This window comes from Diabrotica undecimpunctata, chromosome 9, assembly GCF_040954645.1.
Source record: "Diabrotica undecimpunctata isolate CICGRU chromosome 9, icDiaUnde3, whole genome shotgun sequence".
NCBI classification, from domain to species: domain Eukaryota; kingdom Metazoa; phylum Arthropoda; class Insecta; order Coleoptera; family Chrysomelidae; genus Diabrotica; species Diabrotica undecimpunctata.
Genome location: NC_092811.1, coordinates 16,238,755 through 16,258,309, shown reverse-complemented (window position 1 = coordinate 16,258,309; position 19,555 = coordinate 16,238,755). Strand labels below are relative to the sequence as shown.

Here is a 19,555-nt window from a genome sequence, read left to right as displayed (position 1 = left end):
AGTTTTTACAATTTATTTTGTAAATAACATTTGATTGGTGATCTTTATTAATCTTGGGTTTAAATTTTGAAAAATATTTTTCAGTTGTTTTTGATACTCTGCCAACATTTTTGACATTTGTTCAGAAAATCCATTAATGTATGGTAAGGATATACTTAGGTGCTGACTTTTTTGCTTTGGAAGCTAAAAAGTCAGCCCCTTTTCAAACGGTTTTTTTAATAACAACTTTAATAAAATGTTAAAACTTTTTAATACATCGTCGTCGTGGATGTGAAGAGAGCTAACCCACATTTTCTTAAAAATGAGCTAACTGCAGCATCGCAATCAGAAAGAAAGATTTCATATTGTAGTGAAGAGATCTAAGTGAATATGTTGTTTCAAATGGTTTATATTCTAAAATGTGAAAGGACGCTAAGTGAATTCACAATCCTTATTTTTTGGAGTGAAGTGATCTATGCCACTTACCACCACTGGGTACTGAAAATATTTTCAGTGCTGAACAGAGCTATCAGACGCTTGAGCTTAGTCTGCAAATAACAACAGACAGATAAATTATTATTATACAGTCGATTAGTCACCTTATCGTTAGCTGGGGTTTGCTGTTACAGCAAAGTCTCACGGTACTCAATATTGTAATAAATATTAAATTTATTTTATTTGAAAGCTTCTTTGTCTGGGAGTACTTATAATCGTAAGATAATTTATATACAATTTTCATGGAATTGAGCTTAGGTTCAAGACAAGTAGCTGCAGGAAAAGAGGCAAAAATTATTTGATGATTTTCACTCCATTTAAGATAAAAGAGGAAGATGGAGCTTTATCAGCAGTAAAATTACGAAAAAAATACCTAATAGGCGATATAAATCAAATAATGGAGATGCCGCCTCTAGACGCAAATACACTATGGTGTACAATTTAAAGTTGGACGACGAGAACATTCAAGTATGTAAAAAGTTTTTTCTGGGTGCATTTGATATATCTAGAAAAAAAGTTGAAACGGCATTAAAAAATTCAAAGTCGTCAGGTATCATAGAGGAGGACAAGAGAGGTCGAAAAGTCCCCCTAACAAAATCCCAGATAATCAAAAGGAGGTAGTACGTAATCACATCAAATCACTACAGGTGATTGATTCTCACTATTGTCGAAGTTCAACCAAGAGGAAATACTTACCTTCTGGTTTGTCTGAAACACGACTTTACCAGGATTATTTAAAATACTGCGAAGAGTATCAGGAAGATTCAGTGTCGTTTTATTATTATAAACATATATTCAGCACCGAATTTAACTATGGCTTTCACCAACCAAAAAATCAAAAAAAGACCAATGTAGCTTTTGCACGCAATTCGCAAATAAAACCGACGACGAAAAAGAAAAACATGAAGATGAATACAATCTACATCAACTTCGAAAGAAAGAGGCTAGGGAGCATAAGAAAATTGACAAAGATCGTGCTAAAATGGATAATACTTTCAGCACCTTCACTATGGATATGGAAAAGTATTTACTGACTCCCCAATTAGAAGTGGGGCAATTATATTATGAACGGAAACTAAAAACCTACAATTTTACTGTGTATAATCTCAAAACTACTGTTACTATTAACTACATGTGGCATGAATTGAATGGTACAAAAGGATCATCAGAAGTAGCTACATGCTTATGAAACATGCTTTCTGAGCTACCATCTGAAGTGAGTGAAGTAACATTTTATTCTGATACTGCAACAGGTCAAAATAGAAATTCTATTTTATCTGGAATGTTTATAATTTTGTCTTCTTTTGATAATTTACACATTATTAATTAAAAGTTCTTGGAATCCGAACATTCAGAAATGGAATGCGACAGCGTTCATTCTGCGATTGAAAGTAAGGGACGAAAAATAAATATATATGTGCCTGACGGGTGGTACACAGTGGCAAGAACAGCTAAAGTAAATCACACTCTATACGTCGCGTCGTTAAGGAATTAGATTACAGCCATTTTTTAGATTTTAAAACTTACAGCGAAAAATTAATTATTAACAAAACGAAAACAGTCGATGGCGATGTTATGAAGTGGCTAAATATCAAATGGCTACAATATAGAAAAGAACACCTTGATATAATCTTCTATAAAACACAACTTAGTCAGGTAAACTTCAAACAATTGTGCATTCGTAGAAACACTCGAGTTGACAACAATGTTTTCAGTGAGCTTCCGAAACTTTATCCTTCTGCTTTAGGAATAGAGCATAAGAAACTAAAAGATCTACAAGATCTTTGTAGGTCAGGTACTATCCCAGCCACTTACCATGATTACTACCTCCGACTTTTAAAAACAATAGAGAGAATCGCTGCAGACGATTCGGAATCCGAGTAGCGATAAAATAATAGGATTTCTGTATAACATTCAATGTTAAATAATATTAAATGTTAAAGACTAAAACCTAAATTGATCTTCTCATACTTTTGTGTTATTTTTGTATCCAAAATTAAACATTTTAAGCATAATGTCACCTTGTATTATTTAATTTCGTAGAATTAGATCTTTTCACACAACAAAAAACAGTATGACTCGTGAAAAGTTATCTAGTGGTGAATGGAGCTAAGTGAACGAAACCCTTCTACCCTCATATAAATCAATGTTTTATCAGTGTTTGGTTTAGTACAAAGTAGGTAACACTTTGTTTGATAAATCCTAAAAAAATTTTAGGAATAGTTCAATGAACAGGAAACTTATAAGCTAAAATGTATTTTTTTCCTGGACATGGTAATCTAAAATGCCCATTATCTCGAAACTGACTTTTGTTGGTTAGCTCTCTTCACATCCACGGCGACGACATCTTAAAATTGAAGCCTCAAAGAATCGATTGCGATCTGTTGAATACATGTAGAGTCACTGTTTAGGCAAGTACAGGTGTTTAAACAAGAATCTGTGATACTCGTATGTTAAAAATAAAGGTAATACTAAACATACTTGTCGGACTATTATATAAATTTTTATTTCGACCATTACATATTCTCTTGATACATACAAAACATTGTTAACTGATTATCAAACAATTTGTTTATCTAAATATTAGATATACACAGAACCAACAAACTCATTCCAACCATCCAATTGGAATTTCGAAAGTATTTATAAATTATCATGAAACCAATACTAGGGTCTTTAAGTTGCAATACAAATATAAATACACATTTATTAATTATGTATAATTGATAATGAGATATATTATCGACGCCAGTCTCTTTGTTCTATAATATAAATGATTCATTTCACCTCCGCAAAAGTAAGATAGTGTTCTACGGAAGTATGTACATGATAAAAATTTTCCGAATCAATTTTAATCGTTAAAACCTGAAGCTGCAGAATGTTTATTTGCTCAGGATTCTCTTGAAGAACGAAACTTTATATCTGAATCAATTCCAATAACAAAGGGACTTAATCAAAGATGTTTTTTATCTCCGACCTTATTTAAAATATATATTCAATCATCGCTAGAGCAGTGGAGGAAACAAGTATCCGGAATGGGTATAGACATAGGCGGTGGTAAATGTCTAACAACTTTATTTTTCGCAGATGATCAGGTAGTTGTAGCAAATGATAAGGAAGAGATGGACTACATGTTTTGAAAACTAAAGAAAGAATATGAAAAATGAGGCCTCAATATAAATATGTCAAAGATAGAGTATCTTAAAATAGAAGATGATGAAGAAGATCCAGAGTTAGAAATTAGAAACACAAAAACATGCAATGAATATAAATATCTCGGATCTATAATATCTAAAGAAGCAGTAGCGCACCTAGAATTTGCCTCTAGGGGGGGGGGCGGTTTAGGTTGGTCAGCGAAATTTTTTTTATGATATGTTACCTCCATTTTGAGTCCTTAAAATGTGTGAGTAAGACTGTCGGAATAGGGTCCTGGGGGGTTAACCCCCCCGGGTACGCCACTGTAAAGAGGGCACTACCAAAAGAGCAGGGAAAAAAAGCGGTAAACATTCTAAACTCTCTACTATGGTCTAAAGATATTAGACAAGAAACTAAATTGACAATCTATCGAACCTTGGTATAGCCTATTATGACTTATGGGGCAGAAGTTTGGCAGATCACGAAAAAAGATAGAAAGAGAATAGAAGTAGTAGAAATGAATTTTCTAAGGAGAGCGTATGGTGTATCCAAAAAACATCATATGAGGAACGAAGGTATTAGAAGGAGGACAAATACTGTATATGCCAGTGTAGACAGAATTGAAACGAGAAAACTACTGTGGTATGGTTAAGTAAAGCGAATGAATGAAGATAGATGGCCAAAGAAAGCTTTAAATTACATACCACAACAAAAAAGCCGAAGGGGAAGGCCTTCAGTTGCCTGGGAAGAAAATGTACGTCATATAATGACAGATAGAGCCATCAAAGAAGACGAATGGATGGACAGAAAACGACGGCGGTCGAAATTCGAGAAGCGGCAAAGAGATTATTTTTTTATCAAATTAACAGTCAAAACGTATGTAAAAGGCGTAATAATAGGTAAATATTGTTGTGTTAGATAAAATATGGATTTATATTTTTGATTGTATACTTCTATTTATATTATTATGTTGAAAAGTTATTTCCACATAATGTTTTTCTGTGAAGATAAACATATTATATGGAAATGTTTTTCAAAAATATTATTTTTAGTCATTTTATTTAGTTTGTTTATCTTGCTGACGTATTCATTTCAATGAAATTATGCGCCAAAAAATTAAATGTAAAACTAAATCCAATATTGTGTGAATACTTTTTCTTTATTAAGGAAAGATTATTGTCAATCATTATATTTCTAATCGTTTTTTTTTATTTATGGTTCAAAGAAATATATTGTGTTTCAACAATATTCTATGTTCTGTTTAGATACTCCAGTCACTGTGAAGGAAAAGAGGTCAATACCTCTAAATTTTTTATAACTGAATCGATTTTGCTAATAATTTGGAATTAGGCTTATCTTACCTCCCTCTTCAAAAGATATATGCGATAGGTGAGCTTTTTATTTTTAAGGGGTGAAATCACCCCTTATTGAAAATAATGAAAAAAAATTATATTAAAGCATTTTATGGATTTAAATCGTGTTAAATTAGGTAATTGAAATATTGTCAATTATATTAATGGATATTGTGTACATTCTCAACCCTTAAATAATCCTAAAAACCACCCCTTTTAATAAAAATAATTGTAAAAAATCGTTTAACAGATTCAAACGCTTTTGTAGTGCATTTATATCATCTACAATGTAATTCTCTGCTTATATAAAATAATTTTGGTTGATTGCAACACTTCAACCCTTAAAAACTACCCCCTATGTCAAAATATATAAAAAAATCTTTTTAAACAACTTCAAAAGTTTTTAATGTACATTTATATTCAAAAATTCCTTTCTTACCAACAAAATATTTTTTGATTGGTTGCTTATTTTCAACCCTTAAAAACCACCTCTATGCTCACGAAACAAATTCCCCTTTGGTAAATGTCTAAATAAAAAAATTAAGTATACTCATGCTATTTTTATTGTAAAAAATTATGCATGAAAATACTTTACATTACAAAGTATACAAAATATATAATACAAAAATAAAAATTATTTACAATATATCAAATTATTCATTGTCTGAAGCGTCATTCTCGTCGTGTTCTAACTCCACCTCTTCGTCTATTGCAGGACAGTTTTGATAATTGTCGCCAGAGCATGTTCCACACGTAGCATTGCAAAATAGACCTAGTGTACGACAGTCACACGCTGAGCAGCAACCCTTGTTGCAATTGCCAAAAATCAGTTTCAATAGTTCTTCTGGTGCAGGTGAACTTGTCATTTTTATTGGTTGTAAAATATCATCACTCTTGAACCATCCCCAATCCGTTATATCAATCTCTTTGTTTCCAAGCCATATCTGAGTTTGTAAATAAACTCTTTTGATATGCTCATTCAGGGCACTTACAGTTGGTACAAGAGATGATAATTTAACTGCACTATTTTTAGTTGTGGCTTTAATAAACGATTCGTATCGCATTTGTTCAAGTAATGATGAATAATCTTCGACCTTATTCATTTTGTTCATGTGGGTGTCTTTGGCAAGGCCATACAGCAAAATTGTACAGTATCTCCCAGCTTCTAAAATGTCTTCGAGATCTGAAGTACTCCTGTCATTGGCACTCATTGGCGGCTTGCCCACGCAACTTCAAAGGAGTGTCGGTTCTCTGTGTTCGTTAGTTCTCTGAAGCAAATTTTCAGTTTAGAGGTGCCTATATTATATACATAACATATATATGTATGTATGTATGTATTATATACATATTTGTGTGAGTGTTAGTATGTCTGTTACCAGTTTTTCGAATATACTTGAATAAAGCATTTATATATACAGAAAATAAGTTGATGCTCCAAAATATAAATAACATGCTCCAAAATTTTTTTAGAATAAATCCGTTAATTTTTAAGCTACAGTGTCCATTAAGAATAATTAAGAATATTTTGAAGGTAGTTTCAAAAGCTACAAGACTAAGTAGATTAAAATGTGTTAAAATTCTTTCCTTTTAAATAGTAAAGGGTTAAAGTGCTGATTACAGGTGTGTCAGCCGCTGTATCTCAAACTTCAATTGGGTATATCTCTATTATTTTTCGAGCTACAACAAAAATAAAAAAATCAAATTTTTGTTAAAAAAAAAACTACATTTTGGCATAGAACCATTTTTTACGCATCTCTTATAGTTTTAGATTTATTTTGAAAAAATGTAAATTTTTAGATAATTAAAAAAAAAGATTTTTTAATTTAAACATGATTTTTTCAAAAAATACGCATTTTAAACAGGCTAAACTTTTAAAACTTATAAATAACACTAAAATAAAATGAATTGTAGAAGATATACGTTTAATTCCAATTCTACTTAGTGTTACTATACTACAATAGTGTTACTTATACTGCTCGGTTTTTTTTAACGCTAGAGTAATTCAAATTCTCTCCTTCGTATTTCGCTTTGTTTTAATCGAAATGGTTTTTAACATAGCTCATTTTAAAGGTTCATTCTAGCTCTTTAAAAAGTGTTGTATGAGTTTTTATCAAAAAAGATGTCCATTTTCCGATATTTGATGTTAAATGCATCGAGTATAGTATCCCAAAAACAAAAAGTCATCTTCAAACAATTATAAATCGCTTAGTATTGCACTTATAAAACTTAATAAAAAAACATTCTCTTTGTTTTTTATAAGCTTTTTTTTTGCTCATTATAGATTTTTCAATAAAACGCTTTGCTTTTGAGTTATTCGTTCAAAATCATTGGAAAACATGTTCTTTTTTGCGAAAAGTTTACTTTTTCAAGTGCGTATAACTCAAAGAGTATTAATTTAGCGAAAAAAAATTATATGACCTTTTTTGTTTATAATTTGATTCTATATCAATTCCCGGGGTTATTTTGAGTGTAAAAAGTTTAACCTCCTAGATGGGGTGCCAACCACCCCAGGGGTAGAAGCACACATCGACACCATATAACTTATGTTTTTTGAGTAATTTACTACCTACTGTAAAAATTTCAGATAAATCGGTGCAGTTATAAAAAATTTAAAGGGAAAATGCCACAGTAACTGGACTAAGATGGCCACGGTGAATTCTATTAGAAACATTAAATTCTATATTGTTCTGAATCTATTTCCTTGTGGCATTTTAAAGTAATTACTATTTAAATGGGAATAAGCCACAATTAAAAATTAAAGTAAGTTTATTGACATTTCAATTTCCATTTCGGAAATCGTTCTCAAAATACAAACAGTAAATTAAACAAAATTTGTTTAATTTGACCTTTATACGAGTCAAAGACAATTTCCCAAGAATTTTCTCAAATACTTTTACCAATTACAGTGTCAGAAGTAAGAGCAGTTTTAAAGGAAATGAATAACCGTGAGTCTTCTGGTGATAATGGAGTCATTACTAATCTGTGCTTTACGCTGTGCCTTCTATAAGTTGCAAGGCAAAACAGACGATGCTAAAGATGTAAGAGACAGATATGGAGAATCTAAAAGTTGCATTTTTCAACAAATCTCCTCGTCTAAGCAAAAATCTTTGGCGAATTTGGTTTCTTGTACTTATAAAGCGTAAACTGAAATGAAAGAAATGTCATCTTTCTTCGCATTTTTACTTTTGGAAGTTCTTTATTTCGTTGACGTTTTGGCAGGTACCCCATGCCTTTATTAAAACAATATCTGAAATATATCGATGGATTTTATCATAGTATTTAAAAAAAAATTGAATAAAAACTTACCATAACACGTAAATTAGTCCACATGGTAAATATTTTTACGTTTATGGTAACTTTTTATTAAAAAAAAAAGTTTTTTAAAGGCATGGCATATCTGCCGAAACTTAAACCAAAATAAAGATTTTTAAACAATAAATAAGATTCAAGAAAATAAAACAAACAGTATATATAATACACTGCGCACCACGGACAAGAGGCCACCTAAAATTTTTGTCATTTTTTAATTTTTACGAATCATACCACAAAGTAATTGTCATTAGATGTTTGTGTAATGTTTAATAAGAATATGTTCTAAAGTAGTATGCAATCATTTTTTAAATAACAAATGTCAAAACAAAATTAACATTGTACATTCTTTCTGTTTTCTTCATAAAATTACAATTAAGTCTTAATTGTTAATACTGTGTATTACCACCTCTATTGTGAATTACACTCCTCATTCTATTTGGCATTGAATTGATCAAATTCTGGATGTCGTTTTGAGGAAAAGCTTCCCATTCTTCCATGAGCGCCAACCGAAGCTGCTCACGATTTATTGGAGCGGGTATTCTGTTTCTTACCCTTCATTTGAGTTGGTCCCAAACATGTTCAATCGGGTTCAAATCTGGACTTTGAGCCGGCCAGTTCATTTTTGGCACACCAATAGTTTTCAGATATTGCGTTACCCTCCTGGTTACGTATGACCACGCGCTGTCTTACATAAAAATAAAGTTTTCGCCGACAAACTCAGCAAAAGGCATTACATGCTCGTCTAGAATTTCGGTAATGTATCGGTGTGCATTCAACGCTCATCTATCAATAAATACGAGATCAGTACGGCCCTCGAATGAAATGCCTGCCCAAAACATTATCGAGCCTCCTCCAAAAGCAACACTTGCTCGTCGAACACAGGCAGCATATCGTTCCCCACGTCTTCTGTATGTTTTGATGCGACCATCTGAGCCATAAAGAAGTATCCTGGACTCATCACTTAACAAAACATTTTTCCAATCTTCTATCGTCCAATGCTCGTGGTTTGTAGCAAACTGTAGTCGGCGTTGTTGATATGCTGCTGTTAACAAAGGTCCTGTTGCTGGACAGCGAGGCCTTAGACCAAATTCCCTCAACCTTCTTCTCCTCACGGTAGAAGTGCTTAAAGTCCACCCGTGAGCATTTTGAAAACGGTTTTGGATTGATCTAGCCGTAAAGAACCGATTTTGCAAAGAAGTGCGTTGTAAAGAACGGTCTTCTCTGGCCGTCGTGATTCTTCTCGGGCCTGATCCTGGTCGTCGTTCGTAGGATCCAGTCTCTACGAATAGTTGGTAAATTTTTTGGACCATACAACGATTGACTCCAAGCTGTCTGGCCACTTCTCTTTGATTCCATTACCAATCAAAGTAACAATTTGAACAGATCTAGCAAATTTCTCAGCCATAGTTTTTAATTTAAAAATTGCACAAATTTATTCTTCGAACAACTGGACCCCAGTGAAAGGTTTTTGAAAAACAGAATAGCCATATTCTAAGAAAAATAAGGTACAAACAATACGTGCATTATCCGAATTCGTAAAACTGATATCAATTCTGCAAACTTATTACCCTTAATTGACCTGTCGGCACCGTTTGTCGGTGCCTAAAAGACGCTAAAAGTGTGTGCATTGTGGGAATTTAGTTACAATAGAATAAATTGTATAAACTTAAAGTTATTGAAAAAAAAATTCTTACAAAATTCTAGGTGGCCTCTTTTTTGTGATGCGTAGTGTATATATAAGTTTTGTATACGGGTTAATTTGAAGTGACCAGGGCCTGTTTTAATACAGTGAATTAAATTTTATTGAATATTGGGTATTGCGTGTATTAACGCAGAAAATTGAACGATAATACCCTTTTATCAATTTTTTATCAGAAATATATGAATGTTTACAGTCTATACGTGTGGATGCAGTTTATTTTTAACCTAAGAACGGTGCTATTTTTATAATACGGTCCTGGAAACAGATAATCTTTAACAAATAGCGTGGTAAAGGTCACTTGTTACACTTAGTAACTGGTACCAGAAAATCTGACAGATAAATAGTTGGTTCGTGGGATAAAGGAACTTTTTGAGAAATCCAGCGATACCGCTTCTTTGTATTTTTCGTTATATTCTTTAAAATGTAGCAGCTGATACATTGTATCTATTATTTATTACATAGATAAATTATAAGTAGAGTAGAGCATTTAATAATAGTAATATAAATTATTTTTATATTTGGTACACAGATGGATCTACAACTGCAAAAGGGTCAAGTGCAAAAATTTAATTTGGAAAAATAATCATTTCTGTTCTACTTCTTTATATGGTGCCCTATCCAATTAGTGGATGTTGGCGACAATTCTGGCATACTCCTCTCGATCTTGAGTGGCTCTAAAGAGTGCATGGGCATCGAGGTTTGTCCAATCCCTTATGTTTTTAAGCCATGAGTATTTCTTTTTTCTGATGCCCCGTTTTCCTTCTATCTTCCCTTCCATAATAAGCTTTAAGAGCTGGTACTTGGAATTTCGAAATATATGACCCAGATAAGCAGTTTTTATTCTTTTTATTATTGGCAGCAATTATCGTTCTCTGCCCATTCGATTTAATACTTCGACATTTGTTGTGTGATCTGTCCAGGGAATTTTAAGTAGTCTTCTAAATACCCACATTTCAAAGGCCTCCAATCGGTTCATCACATTGGCCTTTATGGTCCAGATTTCTACACCATATAGCAGTATGGAGTAAATGTAACATTTTACAAAGCGATATCGAAGCGGTAAGTTAAGGCTGCTGTTGCTTAGCGAGGTTCTCATATTAGTAAATGCTGTTCGGGCTTGCTCAATCCTGCTACGTATCTCTATGTCTGGATCGAGATCTTCAGTTATCCAACTACCGAGATATATGAATTTGGGGACCTTTTGGATGTTCTTATTGTTTACTCTTATATTCAATTGCATATTTCGTGTTCTACTAACCACCATTACCTTCGTCTTGTCTATATTAATCTTCAAGCCTAGTTTATATCCAACTACCGAGATATCTGAATTTGGGGACCTTTTGGATGTTCTTATTGTTTACTCTTATATTCAATTGCAAATTTCGTGTTCTACTAACCACCATTACCTTCGTCTTGTCTATATTAATCTTCAAGCCTAGTTCATATCTCCTTCAACGTTTATTCTATCTCTTAGTCGTTGTAAAAGATTAAAAGAAAAGTAAAGAATAAAGAGAAGGGGTGACAGAACACAACCCTGTCGTACACCTTTTTAGATTGAAGAATATGATGTAGATTTCAGTCCTACTCTGACAGATGCCACTTGATTCATATAAAGGTTCCGATGATTTTAAGGTTATTTTCATCTATCGAACGTTGCTGGAGCAATCTTACTAATTCTGAATGATTAACACAATCGAACGCTTTCTGGTAATCTATACAGCAAAGGAAGACATCTTTTTGCTGATCTCTGCATTTCTGAAGTAGGACAGTTAAGCTATAAAGTGCTTCTCTTGTGCCAAATTCTTGTATGAAACCGAACTGTGTGGAGCTAATGTCTACTTCTTAATGTCTGTTCTACTAGGAGAATATAACTCTGTATTCAAGGCAGAAATTATGCTTGCTGCCTGCAATTCTTGTACAAGAAAATTAACATGAAGTCTTTTGGACTTCCTCACCTTTATCACGACGATGCTACGGCCCTTGAAGGGCCTCGAACACTCTCAAAGACAGCTTTCTGCGCCATTCTGCTCTGTACCTTGCTTGTTTTCCAGTTGGCAACACCGATCTTCTCAGTATCCTGAACCTCAGCTTTGATCTACGCTGCTCTGTTAGAATCTTATTTATCATGTTCGATTCAAGGTCCCTGACTACATGTCTTGTCCACTGCAGACGGTTTCTTTTGATTATAGTGGTAATATCTTGTCCATCAAACTTATGCTTGTAAATTTTCTGGATGAAAGTTTTATCTACAGTTGGTTCTTGCCACTCGTAAGGTCCCTTTTTCGAGCTGGGAAATTGTACATTCCCTTAAAAAATGTAATCACTTATAATCGACCAAGTGTCTTAACAACTATAATATTTAAGAGTCATTTGACCTCATTATGTAGCTAGTTCCAATTACTATTGTTTTCATTTTTAAATGGGTATACTACATATTTGTACGTTTTTCACTAGGGGTGATCTGATAGAATCGAGTCCATTTTGGATAATTTTAAAATTGTAATAAAAATTTTATACTATTTTACAAAAGGAAGTTTTTACTTGATTGTAATTTTTTTAAACTATGATATACAGCTAGAGAATTTCCCTTTTAAATTTTATATTTGCTCCTTCATATACCGTTTTCACAGATCGCTCCGAATGTCTTCCGTAGTACCTTTCTTTTAAAAATTGGTAGAGACCATTTGTTTTGTTTTGGTTAGGGTCTATGCCTTTGATCCATTTATGAGAATCCATTTGTTACTGTTGGGGTTAACCGATGTCCCTCGATATATGAACTCTTTGATCTCTTCGAATCTTTGCTCATTGCCGCTGCTACTAGCTTGGTTAGGATTCCAGTGATTCTTGTTATTATGTCCACGTCGTCAGCATATATCAGAACTGGGACTGATCTTCTAAATATCATCATCATCATCCAGCCTCAAAGCTTTACTGCTGAAAACAAAGGCCTCTTTCTCGTATTGTCAACTTCGTCTAACTTGTGTCACTCACTCTTCTCTTAAGTTATTGTCCTTAGTTCGGTTTCTGGGTCGTCGTATAAAATTTAGTTCGATTTTTCTGTCCTGAAATTTCGTAAAACTAGCTTTTAATGAGATTAGGGAGTGAGCCGCAAGCCCAACACCCAAACTAAAGGGCCGCGGGGGGTATGCTAACTCTAATACTTCTATTAGGGTTAGCATTCCTTAGCCAAATGGTATAGATTTAAGGCGCTGGAGACCTAACTTTAGTCATCCCTTCGTAAGTAAAATTTACTAGTGGCATCTACAAAAGTGTAGACTTAAGCATTACTTGGTATTTTTGGCAGCATCCCCTTGGCATGGAGACTATCACCAAAACTTTAACACTAACTTTTCTCCCTCCTCCTTTCTCATCCGGGCTTGGGACTGGTAATGGCGGAGTTTCTTTTGGACTTAGCTGATCGATATATGCACATATTGTTAAGCGAGCTTTGGAGCTCTTAAGAGACCTAAGGCAGTCTCTAGGCTAGCGTGAGAATCTCGCGAAGAACTCAATGGACAGGCGTGTAACAGTGTCTACAGCAATAATCGAGCTGATGAATTAATAAAAGAGATCCCGAAAAGAGCTTGGATCCAATTACAACTTACGATCAAGCACATGGCAAAACGTATATTTGGTGGACTTGTACTAATAGTGCTGAAGAACTATGGAAAACAAGCAGGTATCAGCTTAAAAACAGGTTTCTTTACTGAATACGCGTAGTCAAAGGACACCAGCATACCATGAGACTGTTTTATAGATGTTTAGGTTGCAGACTATGTAGTATTTAACCTAAAATAGCCACCTATATTTAAAAGATGTACAAATTACATATATTATACACTTGATTTTTGTTCCGAATGTTATTAAAATTTGCAAAATATCTTAGTGTGCCATTTTTTATTGCAGATTTTCTCTATAAAATAGATTTATATTATAGAGGTTGATTAGAACTTGGTCACTCTTATTATATTGAGTTATAATAAAACTTCTATGTGTCTTAAACATAGACATATAATAAAAGATTAGCTGCTGCAAAACAGTTGCGTTTCCCCAGTGCGATAAAGAAAACTGGCATAAAGCAGTCACTACATCTCTGTCTTGTCAGATAGGTTTGTCGACGACGTGACCTTCTTATTGGTCATTTAGGTCAAATTTTCTCTATCACACTGAGGAACTGGCTAAAGGTAATACATGGTCGTATCTACAATAAATGCGAGGAATACCTGGATGACACACAGTTTGGTTTCCGTAACGGATTTGGAACGAGAGAGGCACTGTTTGGAATGAACGTACGTGCTCAAAGATGTCGAGATATATCTGTAGACATATACTGTTGTTTTATTGACTTCCAAAAGGCATTTGATCGTGTTAAGCACTCTATATTGATCGAAGCTCCAAAAGACATTGGCTTGGATGGCACAGATGTTCGAATAGTTGCAAATTTATATTGGAAAGAAGATTAGAAAAGAAGGAATACTTGTGAAAGGTGAAGACATCAATAATTTGCGATATGCGGACGATACAGTACTCCTAGCTTCTAGACAAGAAGATCTGCAAACACTACTTGATATTGTCGTTGAGAGTTATAGGGAGGAAGGTCTTGATCTGAACATACGGAAAACTAAAATACTCGTAATAAGTAAACAACAGCATATAAAACCGTCTATATATGTAAATAATATCAAACTTGAGCAAGTTGATAAAATCTTTTAACTTGGACAGCAATTAAATTGTAACGCTGAAAGTCACGGCGAAATTAGATCTAGGATAGAGCAGGCTAGAGCGGCTTTTAGAAGGATGTCCAAGGTGTTATGTAACACAGACCTAAAATTGGCATTGAGGATCCGCCCACTTCGCTGCTACGTGTTCTCGGTCTTACTTTATGGTGTCGAGTCCTGGACTGTGAATAAAATCGATCTAAATCGCTTTGAGGCTTTCGAAATGTGGTAGCTATAGAAGAATTTTAAAAGATTCCTGGGTGGAGAAGATTCGAAACTCCACAATACTAGAACGTCTGAACAAGATTACTGAGATCATAAAAAGCATCAAGCAGAGAAAGCTGGAGTATTTCGGACATGTAATGAGAGGTCCCAAATATAGGTTGCTACAAAATATCATGCAAGGAAAATAGCAGGCAAACGCAGTACAGGACGAAGAACCTCGTGGTTGAAGAACTTGCGAGATTGGTATGGTGTTATTACAAGCATGCTATTTAGGGTGGCAGTGAATAAAATTAAGATAGGTATGATGGTAACCAACGTTATAAAAGGACATGGTACATGAAGAAGAAGAAGAACTTGTATTATATGTTAATGGTCTTAAGCAAAAATTTAATAACTTATGTGTTTTACCTGTATAAATTTATGAAGCAGAGATTTAAACACTTTAACCACATAACAAACCAACAAATCAGTCAACGATTACAGTTCATAGAAAGAATCTTAACGCTAAGGTGGAACTATGTAAAGCACTTAGCGAAAACACAAGATGGACGGTGGAAAAGACGAATTGTGGAATGAAAGTCTCAGAAACTATAAAAGAAGTCAACGGCTATCGACTAGATGGACCTCCTACGTGAAAATAATAGCGGGAAACTAACTAAAAATGGCCTTGTATAGAGAACATTGGAAGAGCCTAGGAAAGACCTGATATAACTGACATCAAAGTGAAGCTCAAAAAAGTCCAAGAAAGCCCCAAAACACCAAAATTAAATATCTCAATATCCAAAAAAACGTTAATAGAAAATGACTTAAAAATAGAAAAATATTCAACAACGTTACACAGACACAAAAAACAACAACGGATGACTGATGAAATTCTGGAATTAATGGAGCAAAGAAGAAAACTGAAAGGTAACAAGACAGAATATAAGGAAAAACAGAAACTAATTAAACAAAAAATAAAGGTGGCTAAAGAAAAATGGATGGAGGATAAATGCAAGGAAGTAGAAAAGTTGAATGAAAAACATGATACGTTTAATATGTTTAAAAAAGTTAGAGAAGTAGCTGGTCTTTATCATAAGAAAACTTCACAAACTATAACCGATTCATCGGGAAAAATGATAATAGACGAACAAGAAATTCGAACAACCTGGTGTAATTATATAAGTGAACTGTATAATGATGATAGACCCGAAAAACTGGAGACTTTAGTTGAAGGTTAAGGACCAGAAATACTAAAATCAGAAATACTGCATGCTATAAAGTTAGCAAAGAACAAGAAAGCCGTTGGCCCTGATAACATACCGACAGAGATGTTTAAGCTTATAAATGAGGAAAACATTGGAATACTGGTCAAGCTTTTCAATGATGTTTATTCGACTGGTGATATCCCTGAAGATTGGTTAGTTAAAGTCCGAATTCATAACACTACCAAAAAAACAACGTCCGAAAAACTGTAGCGATTATAGAATGATAAGCCTTATGGGCCACACTTTGAAAATATTTCTACGCATCATCCACAGTAGAATCAGAGATAAATGTGAAGAAGACGTCTTTGCTGTATTTATTGACTATGAAAAGGCCTTTTATCGAGTACAACATCACAAATTAATTACAATAATAAAAGATAAAGGAGTTGATAGTCAAGACATACGATTCATAGAAAAGTTATACTGGCGTCAAACAGCGACAGTTCGCATAAACGGAAAATCAACAGAAATATGTAAAATACAAAGAGGTGTCAGACAGGTATACTATCCCCACTGTTATTTAATTTATATTCAGATAGAATATTTAAAGAAGCGCTGCATAATTTGGAATGGGGCGTGAAAGTTAATGGAATTCTGATAAATACAATCAGATATGCAGACGATACAGTTATTTTAAGTGATGACATGAATGGATTACAATGCTTTTTAAATGCCATTGATACAGTGGGAAGAGAGTTTGGCCTAAACATAAACTGTTCAAAAACAAAAACACATGGTGTTTAGCCGTTTAGCACATCAAGATGCACGATTATATGTTGATGGTCATATAATTCAAAGAGTGTCCAGTTTTAATTATCTTGGTTGATATATTACTAAACAACTAGATCCAGATCAAGAGATAAAACGTAGAATCGAGATAGCCCGCACGACATTTTTAAAAATGAAGTCATTCTTCTGTAATGATAACTTGCAACTTCAACTTCGAAAGCGCATGGTTAAATGCTACATTTGGTTAGTCCTCTTGGACTAACTAGTCAAAGCTGAGCAACTCTTTAGAATAGCTCAAGACAGAGACAGTTTCGCCATGTTAATCGCCAACGTCAAGGGGACTTGATAGGGCACGTTAAGAAGAAGGAAAGACCTAGACCAGAAGTGGACGCGATTGGCTGAATATTGATTATGATAACAGTTCTTTAATTTTATGATGTTTTAGACGTCATCAGAGAACAACCAACCATACAAGATCATGCAAACTGTCGTAACTTGATTCAAAAAATTAAGGTCTGAACATTGAATACTAGATCAATCGTTAGTAAAAAATAAGATTTTTTTCGTCACAACTTTATAAACGAGTTTGATAGTTGAAATGTGTAGTATAAGATACTACAAAAAAACTCTTATCCAGAGATTCAATAATTTTTTAGAGGAAATATGTTTAAATAAACAATCAAAACGCCAAACTACTTATTTTGATTATAACTTAAAAACTTGTCTATTCAGAGATTTGACAGACAACTTTTTTGGAAAAAAAGATACACAAAATGAGATTGCCAAATTAAATCATGTCGATTAAGAATTCAAGGAAAAAGTATTTTGAAGATTTCATGGGTTAATACACAAGGAAAATTGTAGAGATCTTCAAGAAAAGGGTTAAATATAAGTGAATTTTCTATTATAACTGTTTTTTTCTTATCTGTCTCAATACTTACTAAAACAATATTATTTTAAAAATAAATAAAAATAAAAGACAAGACCTTTTCTAGAAGAATTCTACTAAAAGATTTCCTTTGTTTTCAGATGAGGAAGGAAATATGGATGCTACTAATACTGACTCTAGTGGAAAGAACAGTACCGACCTCTGTATCATCAGGTGACTTATCCAAATGTTCATATGGAGAAAGAGGGTCTTTGACTTCTACTTGTGTCAACGCCTATCCAGCCTATTTCAGAAGTACCCCGTATCGGTTCGATCAGTTGGACGAAACTGTCAAATGTGTTAACTGTACCTTGACTGTCATCGATTCTGGAACTTTTGATATATCCGGAAACCAGATAAAGAACCTCTGGTTAAATAGTAGCAAAATAGAAAAGATAAATCCCAAAGGATTTGTTGGGTTGATATTTTTAGAACGTCTTATCATTAGCTACAACAGTATTAAATCAATTTATCCAGGAACTTTCACTGGAGTTAAGAAAATAAAAAACATCGATCTATCTCACAATCAGCTAGAGATATTGTCAGAGGATGGATTCCTGGAACTCGTTAATCTTGAAGAGTTAAATATGGAATCTAACAACATACAAACCATTGCTGGGAAAGCGTTTAATGGACTTACCAATATTAAGATCCTTAATCTTAAAAATAACAGAATATCGGATGTTAAAGGTGTTTTTAGCAATATGACATCTATGAGTATTCTTAACTTAGAGGGCAACCACATACAAACATTGGGTGGTGATGAGTTTCTTAACCTAACAGGACTATTAGAGTTGAATTTAGCTCACAATAATCTTAAGAGTCCTGTGATTGAATTAAAATCAAACAACCTTTTAAAGAACCTTTATTTGCAGAACAATTTGATTGATAGAATTCAAGCTAAGTTTCTGAAGGGTTTACACAATTTAGAAAATCTAGACTTAAGTAACAATCAACTGATGGATATTAATACAAGAACATGGGCAAATCTATATAATCTGCGTCATCTTAACTTGTTCAACAACAAAATTACATCCATACAAACAGGAACATTTGCAGGCTTGCCCCAACTAGAACTACTCAACTGTTCTCACAACGAAATTATCGAAATAACCATCACTGGTGTATTCTCTTTGCATAGCCTACACGCTTTAGACCTTTCTTACAACAACCTTACCGATTTCGACTACGTAGGGCTTATTTCTAGGCTTCCCAGACTCTCTTATCTACAATTAGAGAACAATAAGTTGCCTTGTCCGTTAGAAGATGAGATGGAAAGATATTTCGCAGAAGACAACTTTAAATATGTACTCTACGATCCAAACGTAGGGTCCTTTAAGTGTGTTGACACACCAGTCAAAAGTTCCCTAAAAGTAGTCAATGACGTGGTCGGTTCTTCGCAACCAGTCCCACCGAGAGTCACAGGTGCAGAAGTTACCATCATTGTGCTTATGTGTGTAGTGTTTGTTTGTATCGGCTTCTTGTTTTATATGCAATACCGCACTTATCAAGAGATCAACTGCAAGGGACCAGCCAGGGCGATATCTTCGACGGGGTTAATGTCCTCGGAAATTATTGAAAATGGCGAAGATAATAATTATTTGCAAGAATAAATTGGACTTAACGATTGACAATATGTGTAGATATCTGTTTTTGAAAACAAATATGTGATAAATGAGATATTTGTGTAAATGAGAACAATAAGATTATTTTTAATATACGTTTCGTATTGT

General features: G+C 33.7%; 1 protein-coding gene across 2 annotated transcripts in view; it reads left to right on the top strand.

The window, feature by feature from the left end:
* Positions 1-19,555, top strand: part of LOC140449588 (uncharacterized) — a 42,995-nt gene that overhangs the window by 10,256 nt on the left and 13,184 nt on the right. Inside the window, exon 2 of one of the 2 annotated variants that reach the window (XM_072542805.1) lies at positions 17,924-19,542. The exons of the other annotated variant lie outside the window; for it this stretch is intronic. Within the exon in view, the coding sequence (XP_072398906.1) occupies positions 17,924-19,435 (1,512 nt within the window). The 3' untranslated portion in view covers positions 19,436-19,542. Of the gene's footprint in view, positions 1-17,923; positions 19,543-19,555 lie in introns of those variants that run through there. 2 annotated transcript variants of the gene reach the window in all.